At 49.1% G+C, this 16,958-nt stretch overlaps 1 protein-coding gene across 2 annotated transcripts in view; it reads left to right on the top strand.

Annotated features, from left to right (window-relative positions):
- The window catches only part of LOC119457493 (uncharacterized), a 276,591-nt gene that overhangs the window by 193,536 nt on the left and 66,097 nt on the right, over positions 1 to 16,958 (top strand). For both annotated transcript variants that reach the window (XM_049670126.1, XM_037719079.2), the window contains one exon: positions 12,169 to 12,312. In XM_049670126.1, the coding sequence (XP_049526083.1) occupies positions 12,169 to 12,312 (144 nt within the window). The remainder of the gene's footprint in view (positions 1 to 12,168; positions 12,313 to 16,958) is intronic.

Raw genomic sequence — 16,958 nt, 5'->3', positions numbered from 1 at the left:
GCGACATGTGTGGTGCAGCTTTTAGGAAGCGCTCGGGTGATGGCGTGGCGCGTGGCGTAATCCGTGGCCACAGCGATCCACCTGTTCCCAGAGGTAGAAAGAGGAAAAGGACCAAGTAAATCCAAAGGAACCCGAAAGAATGGTTCCGCGGAAATGTCGAGTGATTGAAGGTACCCGGCATGGAGCGTCGATGGTGTCTTGCGTCGCTGGCATTTATCACACGCCGTTACGTATCTTCGAACGGAGCGAGCAAGCCCTGGCCAAAAGAAGCGTTGACGGATCCGGTCGTTGGTACGTGAAACACCGAGGTGGCCGGTCGTGGAGTTCGTAGAGAGCAGCCGAGCGAAGGTGTTTAGGGATCACAAGGAGTAATGTTGGGCCGTCGGGGTGAACGTTGTGGTGGTAGTGTACGCCATCTTGAAGTATGAATAAGCGAAGGGAACCGTCGGCAAGTAACAATTCCAGGTGGTCAATGATATACGCAAGGACGGGTCACAACGCTGCTCGTCGGCGACATGGACCAGAGGAAAAACAGAGAGAACGCAGGCGTCGGTGTCAGGCTCAGACGTAGAGGTCGGGTCTTCGACTGGGTAGCGAGAGAGGCAATCTGCGTCCTGGTGTTGGCGTCCCGACTTGTAAGTCGCTGTGTAGGTATATTCTTGTAGTCGGAGGGCCCAACGACCGAGCCGGCCAGTAGGATCCTTGAGCGAAGAAAGCCAACGGAGCGCATGATGGGCTGTGATTACTAAGAAGGGCTTGCCATATGCATATGTGCGGAACTTTGAAACAGCTAAGACGAGAGCAAGACATTCGCGCTCGGTAATCGAATAGTTGCGCTCTGTAGTTGTCAGGAGCCGGCTAGCGTACGCTATAATGCGGTCGTGTCCATGTTGGCGTTGCGCTAAGATGGCTCCGATGCCATAACCACTGGCATCGGTTCGGACTTCTGTAGGTGCGGACGGGTGAAAGTGGGCCAAGACAGGTGGATTGGTGAGAATCGTGATAATTAAGGCGTGAAAACGCGGCAGCCTGAGGGGAACCCCACGTAAAAGGCACGTCTTTCTTCAGAAGTTCAGTGAGTGGTCGAGCGATTGCTGCGAAATCTTTCACGAACCGCCTGAAATAAGAACAGAGCCCCACAACTCCGGATGTATTTGACAGACTGGGGTACAGGAAAAGCCGTTACTGCTCGAACCTTCTCCGGCTCGGGTTGTACGCCGGAAGCATCGACGAGATGGCCTAGCACTGCAATCTGTCGGCGCCCGAAGTGGCACTTCGATGAGTTTAATTGGAGCCCAGCCTTGCAGAAGACGTCAAGTATAGCTGCGACGCGCTTAAGGTGCGTCTCAAATGTAGGAGAAAACACAAGGACGTCGTCGAGGTAACAAAGGCAAGTTGACCATTTGAAACCTTGAAGCAGGGAGCCCATCATCCGTTCGAACGTGGTGGGTTCATTGCATAGACCGAACGGCATAACGTTGAATTGGTAGAGGTCATCTGGAGTGACGAAAGCGGCCTTTTTTTTTTTTTTGGTCTTCCTCATCTACGGAAATCTGCCAATAACCAGATCGAAGGTATATGGCCGAAAAGCATTTGGCACCGTGAAGACAATCAAGAGCGTCGTCGATTCCTGGTAAAGTGTAAACGTCATTTTTAGTGATTCGCTTGAGGTGGCGGTAATCAACGCAGAAACGCCACGTGCCATCTTTCTGTTGAACGAGCACGAACGGCCACGTCCAAGGGCTCGACGAGGGCTCAACAATGACTTTGGCGAGAATCTTGTTTACTTCCTGCTGATTATAATTCGCCGCTCTGTCGTGGACACGCGATACGGCCGGCGGTGAATTGGAACAGCATCACCAGTGTTTATTCGATGCTTAACAAGGGACGTCTGACCCGGTGGTCGATTGTCAGTGTCAAATATGTAGCGGTAGGAAAGCATAAGGAATTATAGGGAGGCTGCTTGGCCAGGGGTGAGGTCCGGAGCGACCATGGGACGCGTCGGCTGCAAAAGCAGTGACGTGGTCATCTGTCACTGACCGGAGCGTGGACACCGCTATGCCTTCAGGTAACACTTGCTTCGTCAAGCCAAAATTGATAACGGGGAGGCACATCCGATTAGCGGCAAGGGTAACGACGGAGTGTGGCACAGAGATGTCGCGCGCCAGGAGGACATCATGAATAGGTGCGACGACATAGTCGCCATTAAGCACGGTTGTCGTTGAGGCGAATTCGACGAAGATTAAGGCTTTATGAGGTAAGCGAACAAACGCTGTAGTGTAGCGGGTCTTCGGTTGTTCGGGGCGAATGTCTGAAAGAAGAGGAAGCTCGAGGCACAGCGTACCGACGGAACAGTCGATGATGTCAGAATGCGTCGTCAGAAATTCGAGCCCGAAGATTAGGTCATGAGGGCAACTGGTCAGCACGGTGAACAGGACTGGAACCTGGCGGCCAGCAATTCCTATGCGAGCAGTGCACATACCACTGACGGCAACAGTGGCGCCATCGGCGACGCGTACGGCTCGAGTGGTGGCAGGCGTCAGAACTTGGCAAGCGACGGCATAGGTTAGTGCTGATTATGGATACTTGGGCTCCACTATCAACTAGTCCCGTCAATGGAACATCATCTACGTCTACGTCAATTAGGTTCGTGTTGGTGAGGATCGTCAACGGAGCATTGGGACAGGACGAACGTGATGCAGCACTTTCTCCAAGAGCTGCATGGCCTAGTTTTCCGTCCGGCGGGTTGGTGAGGAAAAGCGGCATGATTGGGGTGACGGGGAGCGACGGCGTGGAGGTGAAGGCGATCGCACGGAGGAGCGGCTGTCAGGGGCATCAGTAGTAGGGTACAGACGGCGAGAAGAATAACGGCGAGCGAGGAGGTGGGATGGCGGCATGAAGGGGAGCGGCCGTGGCGGGATACTTGACCAACTCGGGGGAAGCGGAAGCAGATCGGTTTGTCGTCTGGCGTTCGCCGTTCAGCAGGATTGCGTGATCTGTGAGCGAAATACTGGTCATTGCAGGTTGTGGCCATGGAAATGGGTCCCGAATCAGGTCGGCAGACAGAGCAGGTGGTAGAGATGCCAAGGTTTGCAATTTATTGTCGCACAACTGCTTGAATAATGGAAATGGTTGGGGGCTCTTGATCAAAGGTACCGTCAAGTGGTCGTGGTTAAAGTGGAGCCGGATTCGGCCGCTTCAAGCTCTCGGCGAACGATACGCGTGACGTTCTCTTGTGATCGTGACGTGTGGCGGTAAGATCAGAGCAAGAGGACGTGGCAGGTGTGTTCGGGAGCCGGGAAACATTGGGACGACGCGGCGGCCTTGGCTACCTCGAAGCGGCGGCATTCTTTGTCGATGGCTTCGCCAGTAGAAACGTCGTTATAGACGAGAAAATTGAAGGCGTCGTCCGCGATTCCTTTTAATATATGGCCCACCTTGTCAACCTCGGTCATGTGCTCGTCGACTTTCCGGCAAAGCGCGAGCACTTCCTGTACGTAGAAGACATACGATTCGGTCGACGACTGCACACGGGTGACAAGCTCTCTTCGCGCAGCCTGTTGGTGACCTGACGGGGACCTGGCGAAGCTTCTCTTTGAAAATGTCTCAGCTGGAGAGCTTGGCCTCATGGGTGTGAAACCAGACATGCGGTGTCCCGTCCAGATAAAAGATCACATTGGCAAGCGTGATGGTAGGGTCCCAATGGTGGCTGTGGCTAACACGCTCATACATGCTGAACCAGTCGTCGATGTCAACGCTATTTTGGGCGGAGAATGTCCCAGGATCACGGAGACTGGGAACCGTAACGTACGTTGTGATTGGCGACGGGGTGGTTCCATCGGAAGCCATGGCTGAGAAGACGACGGTGCGGCTGCTTCGGAGCTAGCTCCGTGGCGAGGACGGGGAACGTTCCACCTCCACCACAATGTTACGCGAAGGACGAGTCAATTATACGAGAAACTATTTACAGATTATATTTACAGCAGCGGTTGCAGCGCTGACTGGTTGGACTCACAGCGCGAGCCCAGTTCGTTCTTCCTGCTCTTTGCTCGAGTGATTGCGCCCGCGCGCCTCGTTGAAACGACCAAATACTACACGCGTGTAGCAATCTATTTGAAGTAAGACGGCCTGAGCTAGCGCGCTCTATCCTGCTACTCTGCACAGAGGGAACATAACGGTGTGGTGAGGGATAGGGGCGCACAACTGTGAAAGCCAGTTTGCTGATTCAGAAATGCCATCCGTGGAACCACCACCGGTTTCCAGATTTTGTCTATGGTTCCGAATGAACCTTCAGATAAAGACGCTAAGACGAATCTCGTGCCTGGGCTTCTCCGTGAGCAGCACAGGCGCCAAAAAAAAAAAAGCTTTACAAATTGTAAAGAGGTGCGATAAGCGGCCCTAGTACGGCGAGCACCTGCAGGGCACTTTTCGCGGCCGTATTTTGGAGACCGCAAATAATCACGCGCATTCATTTTGCCAAGTGCTTCAACATTTTTCTGTACGCTTTCCTTCTCATTGCATCCATCTCTTGTCTGTTGTGTCACCGGCTTTATTGGCCATATTATTCTTGATTTCTTGGAGCAGTGGACCACTACGGCCCAGTGTCATAGCCGTGAGTCTAGAGGGCAGCAAAGGCCGTGTCAGCTGGTGGGGATTCCCTCACCGAATTCGCTGCAGGTGTGGTTACTGTCCTTGATGCAGGTAGAGGTGGTCGTGGCGTCTGCGCTCCGCTATGCAGTTCTTCTACAGTGGGTTGTTGGCGCTTTTTTCGCGAACGTTGTTTATCTCGTCGACCAGATTGAGCGGCCTTTCTACGGGAGGATTTCTCTTGCCACTTTTCGACGAATACGAGCTTCGTAGCTTCGTGTTGTATCTTGGGGCATTCCTTCGACGTCGCTTCGTGAGAGCCAGGACAATTGGGGCATTTAAATGAAGACGCATCGTATTCGACGGTATTATGTTGTCCGCGGCCACGCAGGCAGGCGACGTCACTTGAACACGCAGCGCTCACGTGGCCTATCTTGAAACACTTTCGGCACTGAAGAGGCCTCGGAACAAATGGCCGTACACCGTGTAGCACTTTGACTAACGCTGGTAATGTCGAAGAAGCAACTATTGTTTTGATGTAGAAACGTCTTCTGGGGTTGTCACAAAAGAGCGCGTAATCCAAGCGCGCGCCCCGTGTAACGCAAGCCAGCGAAAGAACACGCCGGCCCCGCGGCAACTTCAACAGAGGGGGAGAGCGCGTACGCCTCAAACAGCAACGCGAACAACGGCGCCGAGACGTCTAGAAGAGCCTCGACGAAACGACGTTAACCGGAGAGAGAGAGAGAGAGAGCACACACGCGCGCCGAGACACCTTCTCACCCGGCGAGTCGAAAGAGATAACTACAGCGTGAGCGTGCGCCAACAGCATGAGTCATCACCCCCCCCCCCCTTCCCCTTGACAACACTCCAATGGCGGCGGTCGAAGGTACGAGAAAAGACGAGAAGCTTCCCAGTCTTTGGCCATGCTACGAGATCACGACTCCGATAGGAAGGTTCGAGAACGCCTGTGGAAGCTATATAACCGCCGTGCGAGAATCAGAGGGGGGAGTTCAAGAGTTCAGTCCGCACCGGTGAAGTGATGTAATGTGAAGACCGAGCGTCTGCGGAAGAAGGGGATTCCACGGCAAGCTAGTCGATGGGTTCATCGAGCGTCTACATTTCCGGAAGAAGTTCCTTCTTCGAGATTTGTCCCGAGTTACGCCGAGATCGTCTGACTCCAAGACCAACACTGGTGAATACGATTGGACACTTAGTGTTCCCTTTCATTTTGTACTTTACGTGTTGGACTCTTAGTGCTTGTCGTTAATTATTATCTTGTGTTTGTCAATACCCATTTGATTTGTATTGTGTTGTGTCTAGCCTAAGTGTGCAAGCGTGTGTGTGTGAAGAATATATTTTGTTGTGTTTCGACAACTCTGGGCTCTGACTCGTTCCATGCTGCGGATGACGTTGGACAGCAACCGGCGTTCGCTGGCGCACCAGAGGGCCCACTATTAATTGTCCTTGCTTTCGTGGGATTATTTTCGGAAGCTGATAAGTCGGCTTTGGTCCGGCGTCTGCGCTTCGTTCACGGGGTCTGTGACAGGGGTGCGCCTTCTTGAGTTTCACTGCTTGGGTGCATCAAGTCTAACCGGTTTCCCGCTTCCTTGGCTCGCTAACAGGGACCACCTCTTGAACGAACGCCGACATGGGCCACTGTAGAAGCACTGCTGTTCAAAGAAACGCCGGAGCACTGGGTATGTGCCACTCGGTCTGTTCTTCAAGAAACGACGCCAACTTGAGATGGGAATGACGAATAACATCCCTTGAACTGCTGAGCAGAATCGAAGGGGTCCTCAGGCAGAGCAATAGTAGCCACAAATGCACTGGCCGCTTTCGGTGAACGCCTTTGACGCCAACGCTTAAGCGAGCTGCGCCATCAATGCAGGGTGCCGCTCTTCAGTCAACTCCTCGTCAGGTGTGCGGCAAGCGAGGCACTTTTAAACAGGGCGACAATGTTGTGCTTTTGGGCGATTTTACTATTCCGGCTATTTATTGGCATTCATATTTACCTGGTGAGACAAATGCGGCATTCAGGTAACATTTATTAGAATTAAATTTGTTACAACCTAGTACAAGTTGTAAATGATTATACGCGGATATGTGCATCGCGATCCTCCATTCTACATCTTTTTTATGTCTAATTCCTTAACTAGATATATAAATGAATGCCAAGTTGACGAAGGTTTAGCTGATCATAAAATGATTATGGTTTCTTTTAACTTGTATCCACTCTCTTTTGATAAGGAATTACCGAAACAAATATTGAATTTCCATGCTGCGGATGACGTTAGTATACTGGACTTTCTTGAACATTCCTTTGATGAGTTCACTACAATATACAAATCCGAGGCTAGTACGGAAATACTTTTCGTCTGTGGTGGCTCATTGCATAGAACATTTTATTCCTGATTCAAAAAAAAAAAAAAAAGAAAGCAGAAATGTCCATGGATTAACAGAGAAATAGCTAGTCCATTCAAAACGAAGAATGGAGAGCAAAAGGAAGGCATGTTTCAGAAAGTCGAGCCCGGAAATGTTGCATACTCTACGACAAATGAGGAAAAAACTTAACTGTCTTGTTCGGGAGTCGAGGCATATGTTCTATAACATCACATCAAAAAATGTTTCTCTCGTATGTACCTGCTAAGTTCTGGTGATATGTTAAGCCATCAACTAAATCTTATTCTTCACATAATCTTATTTCTGGCTTCTTGCGTGCCAAAACCAGTTGTGATTATAAGGCACGCCGTACTGGAGGGCTCCGGACTAATTTCGACCACGTGGGAATAAAAAAAAAAAGACGCTTTTAATATTTTTTTTTTCTCTTCAGTATTCACTTGTGACGACGGAACGGTATCGATCTTGCCTGTTCTTCCTGACCGTCCTTCTGCTGACAATGTCGTGATTAATGAAGCAGGCGTCGTACACTTTTCTTTTGCGTAATAATGTCAAGAAAAGTGTCGGTGCAGACGGTGTTCCCAATAAGCTTTTATACCGGTACGCTGAGTGGATAGCTAAATACTTAACGATCATCGTTTAATCATCCATTAGCCAAAGTACCTTTCCAAGAGCTTGGAAACAGGCCAAACTTGTACCTATTCATAAAGGTGGCATCACGACAGACGTATGTAACTACGGGCCCATTTCACATTATCTAGAAACACATAATTTATTGTCACCAACTCAACATGCATTCCGCAAGGGTTTGTCTACCATAACGCAACTTGTTGAATTAGTTCATAACCTTTCTGAAACAATCAATAATCGATAGATCTGATTTTTAAAGCTTTTTTGCGAAGCATTTGCTGAAGTCTCCTACCTAAAACTGTTGTTGAAAGCTCATGCTTTCTTTAAAAAACCTAATATGACTAACTGGTTCAAATCTTCAGTCTCGAGAACAACACATCGAAATAGGTGGCTATAAACGAGTCTCCTACCAGTAGTGTCAGGGCAGTGGTCCCCTCCTATTCCTAATATGTATTAATAATGTTGAAGATTGTACAACTGTACCGCTACGATTATTTGCGGATGACTGTGTATTATTCCATAGGCGAACATCACTAGACGATCAACTGGAATTGCAGGCTAGTTTACAAAAGATTGCGGAGTGGTGTGGCTAATGGCAGATGATGCTGAACCCAGAAAAATCTGTATCAATATCCATAACGAGAAAAAAGATTAGGGGCACTATAGTGGTGCGAAGCAAACAGCGAAGCTGGTGGCCCTTCCCTGGCTATAAACTTGGCCTTTCCTTAGCTTAAACTTCGCTTCATGTTAGTTTTAACTTGGTTTTATTTAGCTTTAACTTAGCTTAACTTAATTTAGCATACACAAATGGCTTTGCTTAGTTTCACGGGCTCGAAACTCAGTCTTCTGCCATTCGCTGTCGTTTAGTTGCCGTCGGCGGCGACGCGGGAGCCATGTATATACACCCCGCGGTCCCCTGACGCCACGGCTTAGCTCCGCCTCTGCACAACTGTGGCGGCCAATCCGCACGGCGTGGTGACGTCATGGCTAGGCAGGTGAAGCGCGCGCACGGCGTGGTGACCTCGACGCAGGTAAAGCGATGGCCACGCGAAATGGGTTCGAGACCCATTTCGCGTGGCACGCCGCAAAACCCCCGATTCCTGCCAATATGTGACGTCGGCTTGCACCGACGTCACATCCGGTCGCCGTGAGATGCCTGTCGGCCATGCTGACGCGCCACTGCCGGGCCACTGCTTGCTTACCGCAGCCTCTGTCAGCTTGCATCGTGTTGGTTCGCGACCACTCGCAGCTTCAATATGGTTTTCCGCTCAGTCGTTGGCTGCTCCAACCGTAGCGACAGCTCCAGGCGAAAGAAGAAGCCTACTAACACGAACTTCTTCCGAATTCCGAGGATCGTCGTAGACAGACAGGTGCGAGCGCTCTAAGACGCTCAGCACAAATCGGCGCACGTTGTGGCTGGCTCGCATTAATCGAGCCGATCTGGACGCCCAGAAGCCCAGTTTACGTGTGTGCGAAGCGCACTTCGTGACAGGTAAGAGGCTTGTGCCGTGAACTAAATATTCGCGAAAACGTGGGAAGCAAGGGCTACGCTCTGACGAAGTGAATGGTTTTTTATTCGCAGGGACGCCATCCGATTTTTTCGATAGCACGAACCCAAACCGGGCCCCGTCGCTGCATCTCGGCTACAGCATTAGGCAAGCAGATGTGGATCGCTACGAGCGCAGCGAGCTACCACGGCAGAGAAAAACGGGCTTCTATGCACACCAGATAACCTGGCCGCGAACAGAGCAGTGTGCATTGTTTATCTTCATTACTGTATTTTTACAGTGGAAATCACACTAATCGGGGCGGAATTTGAACCTCGTAGCGTTTGCTGACATGCTCGGTAAATTTTGGTACGCGGGCGTCTTTGAAGTTTGCCCGTCATCCAAAAATGGTGCCACCACATTCAGATGCACGATTTATTTTTCACTCCGCGTAAATCACAACAATGGCAGGCTATTTTTCGAGAAACGTGCCAGAAAAGGTTCTTGAGCTCACCTCTCCGAGGAGAAGCACCTTTTCGTCTCGTAAACGCATTGCAGACAGGCTTCTCGCCCACGCGCTGGTGAAATAGTTGTGTGCTTCCATTGATTTGAAAGCTTTCATTTCTTCCAACGTCACAAAGCTGGAGGAGTAAACTAGATAGTTTACGATATCTCCGTGGGTCACTTCAGGGAACACATTCACGTCGATCGTCGTGTCGACGCCCGGTCGCAGCGTGTACGGGTCCATACCGTCACACATTTGCACCTTTTCTTCATAGCGTACGCGCGCCGATCCCACAAATTGAGAGTAATAGCCTGCACTCAATCGCTCACTCCTCTGGGGAGGATACATCGTTCCCGAATAGATAAGAAAACAATTCACAGCGTATCGGGAGCGGTCAGGCGTCACAGGCAAGGCACTTGTCGGTACGGACCGCACGGACGGACAGCTGCGAAACGAATGGGTCGCCAGCATGGACGCCGGCGCTTGATTGGGGCGGAAGTGATGTCACGTGCAAGCCACGCGCGGCATGACGCGTTGCCGCGCGTTTTTGCCGCTAGCGTGGCCGTACCCTTACAACTGTGAATGTAAGTGAAATAAGCAGTGCCTTTGTTATCATTGTTGTTGTGCGTGTGATTGATTGTATCGCAAATATTGATTGCATAGCTTCGGCCGGGTCGTTCGCAGGCACTTCTCGTCAGTGCCGCTAGACGGCCCACCAATAGAGGCGCCCGGTTGAACGAGGCTGTGGTGCTGGGCTGAAATGGGGGCGAAAACACCTGCGCAGCACGTTAAAGAACCCCACTACGGCGTGCCTCATAATCAGATCGTGGACGTCGTCAGCCTATGTCCACTGCAGCCTCTCCCTGCGATCTCCCCTGTCTTGCGCTAGCCGATTCCAACTTGCGCCTGCAAATTCCCTAACTTCATCACCCCACCTAGTTTTCTGCCGTCCTCGACTGTGCTTCCCTTCTATGCAAAAGAGAAAGAGAGTAGAAGGGGGAGAGAGAGACGAGCACAGACAAACCGTGTACACTGTAGAGCGGCGTTCTTAAAGTCTATCGTAAAGCCTTCAGCGCGGATGTTCTTTCGGAGCACTGACCTAATAGTTGAGTTAGTGGACGATTGTCCATTTGCTCCAGCACTCTGCACAGCACTCGTCTCTCCGCGCTTCAAGGACATTGGTTCCAGGGAAGTTATAAAGAATTCGCTTCATGGTGTGCTAGCTGTTTTTAGCGGTGTTGGCGGTGCCCAGAGATCCATGGCCCCAGTTGTGGCGTGTGAGATTTCTCAGCGGCTGCGGTGAGCGCTGCGATGGCGAGGCACCACCAAAATAAATGTTACGGCCATGTAACCTGCTCGGTGTGGGATCTGTAATTTTACAACTTGCACAAATGTTGGAACTGCCCGCTTCGTTGTGAATTACGACTCTTCCGCTAGTATCTCATCCGTAATAGACCAGCTCCAGTGGGATCCGTTGTCTCAGCGCCGGCGGGACCAGAAGCTTCTCTATCGAACACAACTGATATCTGTGCAGAAACCTATCTATATCCTCCGCATTTTATGTCAAGGAGAAATTACATCTGGAAAATTTGCGAAATAAGAGGCAACACTAAGGTTTCTAAAATGGCATTTTTTCCCTAATGCAATTCATATGTGGAACAAACTGCTCGATCAAGTTGTACGCCTGAGACGCAATATTGCAGTTTATTTATGGTTCTGTAGAAGACATTATGGTCTATCACATTGGCATGTATTGTTCTGATTTATTATTATTCATGCTGGTCTCTCTCTTTTAATTTTGTATCTATCGATATGCTCATCTGCTGTAATGCCTTGATATCGCTTCAAATATTGTAAATAAATAAAAAGATAAATGTGAATAAACGATCAAGCAGAAAATTAAAATTTTTTCTATACAAAATTTATTTCGATGGAAGAAACAGATCATTTTATTTCAAAAAATGACCATTTCTGCTTATAGTCACTGACGAATTTTTTCTTGGTTTTAAGAGAATTGTGATTCGAGAAATTTGTCATCAGTACTGTGAGCGAAATAAGATCTTTAGTGTCCTCAATTGGCATTTTTGTGGAGCTTCAGCAGCCACGCGATACATGAGCGAAGTGTCTCCGAACGGCTGCAATCAGGGCGAGCAATGTCGTCGCTGCGAGCATCTCGTGTAAGCGGGTAAACTTGGATGCGTTGCATGGCGTCTTGGCGCCAGATGTCACATTTCATATATTCTACCTGGCGTGCCTATCTGCGCATGAATGATCTGTTACAACCGCATCCCAGCATTAGGCTCTCGTAAATGAAAGATGCAGTCATGGAGGGAGTAAATGTCAGCCCCTAAAGGAACGAGAAATATAAAAACAAGTTTATTCCTGTAAAATTACAGAAAAACAGTAAATAGGTGGTTACAATGGTGAAATCACAGAAAGACAAGCTGGCAGAATGTTACAGAAACTGCCATACTTTTTCTTTTTTCACAAAGATTTTTTTTAACCGTGTAGAGTCTTCTTTATGCGACCTCAAATGACGAGGTCGTCTCCGCGTGGTTGCAGGGCGGTACCTTGACGAGACATGCGCCCGGGACTCGGACTGCGACAGCCTGGTCAACAACTCCTACTGCAGCAGCGACCACTGCGAGTGCAAGAGCGGCTACATCCGCGAGGGCGCTGTGCCCGATGAGCAGCACTGCGAGATAGGTACGTGCGTGGCCTCCGATACTCTCGACGAGTGTTGTCGCGCCACCCAATCTCAGAGGCCATGATCTGGGCATGGCCACGAAGAGGGACATTTGGCACAAGTGAAACAGTCATAGGTAGCGGTGTAAGGTAGTTTTTGAAGGAAAGAAAAACTATTAAGGAGATGTATACAAGAATGCTAGATATAAAAAAAAACATGTATAGCATGCCTGATTAAATCAAGCAGGCTAGGTGAATATTTGTCACCGCCTCGTTTCAAAGGGGATGCCGATAAATCATCATTAAAGTAACCGAGGTTCAGCCAGCGCGAAAATGATGGCAGGTGTTGCCGATACTTCTAGCGACCCCGTGGATTGTTGTATACAATTGCTTTAATTCAGCTTCCAAGTTCTACTCGATGAATTAGTTTTCAGAGCATTACAGATAGAAGTAGCTGTCTAGAATACCAGAAACAACTGTTCATGGTCAGTGTTGGCATCGGCCAGATTTAGGAACGCAGGTAACCGCAAGTGTCGTCATTTATGCGCAACGCAGTACGCATAGCTATGTGGTTGCGGGCAGAATACACATAACTTCTCTTTAAAGGGACACTTGAGGAAAATATTGAGTCGAGCTAGATCGATAGATTATTCGTCTAGAAGTCTGTCATCGTTTCCTGCGTGCCAATATCGTAATCTGTTGTGTAGGAAATGACCTGTCGAAAGTGCTGCTTCTGCCCCTCAATTTGAATCGTCCGCGCCAAAACGGACGTGACCTAGCTTGATCTATGCAACTCTGACCAGTACAGAATCAGCCAGTACTGACGTCACATCAGAGGTACCATAGTCCACAACTACTTGCACCACTCTTATTTCCAATTTTAGTCATTTGATCGTTTACAAAAACTCTGTTCTCGCTACGAATGACGATTACGTAAGAGAAGCCATATTTTCCTTTGGTGTCACTTTAAATGGCTTTAAATCACTTTAAAAGCGCGGTGCATCGTACCTGCATAGTATGAAACCGCTGCCAAAAACAGCTGAACGGGCCTGTGTCCTCTAGAGAAGAGCCCCGCTTCGTCCGACGCACTCCGACTATGGCACCTGACTCGTCCAATGCAGAACGCGCAACGCCAGCTTTAGCCTGCTGCGCCGGGCCCGACGATCACATGCCATTACATTTGCGGCGGCGTCACTTAAAGCTACAAAAGAGATACGTAACGTTTTCATAGCGTTTATGCGAGACGATAAAAATGGTTTAAAGAAGACACGAGTAAGACACCTTCGTTGTTAAAACGTCGTATTGTCTGCTAATGTCCGGCTTAATTACTTTTATGAGACAATCTAGAACAGGTCATCAAAACGTATTCAGAAAGCTGGTCAAGAAATATAATTAGGAAAGACACAAATAACCCCTTTTCCAGCGCTGTTCATTTATGATTTCTAAACGCTTTTAAGGCGGTATCAAAAAGCTGGTCTAGAGGTGGTCTTGAAAGGTTTAGGATAATCTGAAACTCAATTTCGCGTGCTTCAAATGAGTCGAAGCGTGGGCGTCTAGTGCAACTGAGCGTCTGGCGCTGTTGCCTAGAGGCCGACGCATCCTCCACCAAGTCTCATGGTAATGAACATGTCCGTGAAAATGACTCCAGAATACCGTCTTTGGTATTGTTGTGAAATCCGAGGGTCCGAGAGACCACGAAGTGGTGTCGTGCCAAATGCCGGGAGAAGGAGAGGTCCAGAGAGATGAGAAAAACGTTTTATATACAAATGTACATGATATTTTAAAACAAGGGCTCCATGATGATCGGAGCTTCATCATCATCAGCCTATATTTATGTCCACTGCATGACGAAGGCCTCTCCCTGTGATCTCCAATTACCATTGTCTTGCGCTAGCTGATTCCAACTTTCACGTGCAAATTTCCTAACTTCATCACCCCACCTAGTTTTCTGCCGTCCTCGACTACGCTTCCCTTCTCTTGGTATCCATTCTGTAACCATAATGGTCCACCGATTATCCATCCTACGCATTACATGGCCTGCCCAGCTCCATTTTTTTTCTCTTAATGTCAATTAGAATATGGGCTATCCCCGTTTGATCTCTGATCCACACCGCTCTCTTCCTGTCTCTTAACGTTAGGCCTAACATTTTTCGTTCCATCGCTTTTGTGCGGTCCTTAACTTGTTCTCGAGCTTCTTTGTTAACCTCCAAGTTTCTGCCCCATATGTTAGCACCGGTAGAGTGCAATGATTGTGCACTTTTCTTTGCAACGACAGTGGTAAGCTCCCAGTCAGGATTTGGCAATGCCTGCCGTATGCACTCCAACCCAATTTTATTCTTCTGTAAATTTCCTTCTCACGATCAGGGTCCCCTGCGACTAATTGACCTAGATAAGCGTACTCCTTTAGATACTCTAGAGGCTCACTGGCGATCCTTAATTCTTGTTCCATTGCCAGGCTATTGAACATTATCTTTGTCTTCTGCATAATAATCTTCAACCCCACTCTTAAACTTTCTTGGTTAAAGTCCTGAATCCTTTGTTGTAATTTGTCCACATTGTTGCTGAATAGGACAATGTCATCTGCAAACCGAAGTTGCTGAGATATTCGCCGTTGATGCTCACTCCTAAGCTTTCCCAGTCTAAGGCTTGGCCTGAGCGTTCGGAGTGAGCGGATGTGCGTCGCTTGAGCTCTGCCGAACGTGTTTTCTCGCTGACCGGATTACCTCGAGATCGTCACCGACATTGTGTAGGACCACCAAGAACCCACGATCCGAAACACTCGTACACCTTTCCCGAGCCGATAGGACATTTTCTTCTTTTCTTATCGGCTCGAGAAGATCCAAAGCGGGCGTTGGCCGCTGAGCTTAAGGGTGGACCTAGCTCGCGTCGCCGAGTACGGGCCACCAGGTCTGGCCACGCGGCACCCTCCACCACCAATATAGACGCTCCCATCACGCCCTCGACCTCGACGAGCTCACCTCGACAAGCGACGACGAGGCCCCAGTACTTCAGCACACCTCGTCTGCACCGCGGGGGCCGGTGACCGACACCGATGCGAACTGGAAACTGGCGATTTCCCGTCGTGGGGGTCAACGCCAACGTCAGAAAAAGTTCGACCAAGCTCAAGCGGCAGCATAGAGTTTCTCACTATAACACCTAGAGGGTAATCTGGCGCCACCGTCTATGCGAGTTTCTTAAAGGGCGCCGTGCCCTCGTGGGAATGACGGGATATGTGTCTGCGAGGCTTGTGTTGGCTGTTGTTGAACGAGGTTTCGTCTAAAACGTGGCTATGGCTACACAAATACTGCGTTCTTAAAATAAAATCTCGATAAACGGCTTTAATTCAGTCATATTGCATCTCTCAATAAAGTTTACTCACCTACAATGCAGGATCAAGCGAAGAAAAGTAAGAACAGACAAGTTGTTCCAGAGCGAGCGATAATAGACAGTTTTAGTTTAGCGTGGTTACCGGAATAGCGGGCGTACCGGAATAGCGGGATCGAAGTGCGCATGCGCAGAACGCTAACCGACCCATACCGTTTACCGTGCGCACGCTATTTCTCAGAGTTAACGTTACCGTGTTAGCGTGGTGTACGTAGTGTACGTAAAACATGGCGGCGGTCCCGGTCGCCCGCTTCGAACTGAATTTGGCGTTGTTTTTCTAGAATTCACTTCGTTCGTAGCAAATGACTGCGTAAACGGCTTTTGCTTAGTCTCATGCCGCTTCGCCGAGAGAGTGTTATGGCTAATCTTAAGGAATTTTCGAGATCGCTTCTCGTTTTGAACGCGCCTAAGCCTAACGAGAGAAATTTTTTCTGAGATGCGAGCGCCATCTGTCGCTAAAATCGGAAGATAGGCGCGACGACGGCATATGGCCTCTGAGATGGGAGGATGTCGGAGGCTATGGTAGACAGCTTGTACTGCTTGTCTGTTTCGTTGCAGATCGACGGACATGTGAAGTAAAAATACAACGCGCTCCTGGCTTCCATTGCGCTGCCTCTCGCACTTTCCGGACGCACACACACATAGACTTAGGTGCCCTGTGTATGTGAAATTCAAAGCGTAATGGAATAGCGTCCCGCACGTAAACTACGCTATCACGCTATACTAAATCTGTCTAATGTTGTCGTCTGCCCTCCAACTTTAGCGGCCAGCTGATACTTTTTAGGTTTCATATAATTTTGCATCCAATAGTAAGTCCTCAAAATTAAACAAAACATGCTTTTGTGTAATAATAAAACTAAAGCAGTTTTTTACGCGTTGTTTTAGCAAGAAATGAATCATTGTTACAGACGGAACGCTGCTAGCCAGGCGCGTCTTCAAGGCTTTCTTGGCTTTCCGAGAACGATGCCAATCCGAAGTCACAATATACCGGCATTCCCATGGACACCACAACTACATTCTAGGTATAGTGCCTAGAATATACGTATATTCTCGGCACTATACTAGTACGCTGTACCACAACGCAGCAGCGCCAGTTTTCCCTATAGGTAATATAGTGAGAAACTCTATGGGCGGCAACAACGCAGTGTTGCGCATGGTGATTGTCCGTGGGTCCATCAAAGGTTGCATGTATCGTGCCGTGCCAGGTGCCAAGAAGAGGAGATATCCAGGGAGATTAGAAAACTGTTTTATATACACTGTACATGGTATTTTACAAGATGGGC

The sequence above is a fragment of the Dermacentor silvarum genome, chromosome 7 (assembly GCF_013339745.2).
Source record: "Dermacentor silvarum isolate Dsil-2018 chromosome 7, BIME_Dsil_1.4, whole genome shotgun sequence".
Taxonomy (NCBI): domain Eukaryota; kingdom Metazoa; phylum Arthropoda; class Arachnida; order Ixodida; family Ixodidae; genus Dermacentor; species Dermacentor silvarum.
The sequence above is the reverse complement of the archived record's forward strand: the minus strand, read 5'-3'. Positions and strand labels throughout refer to the sequence as shown.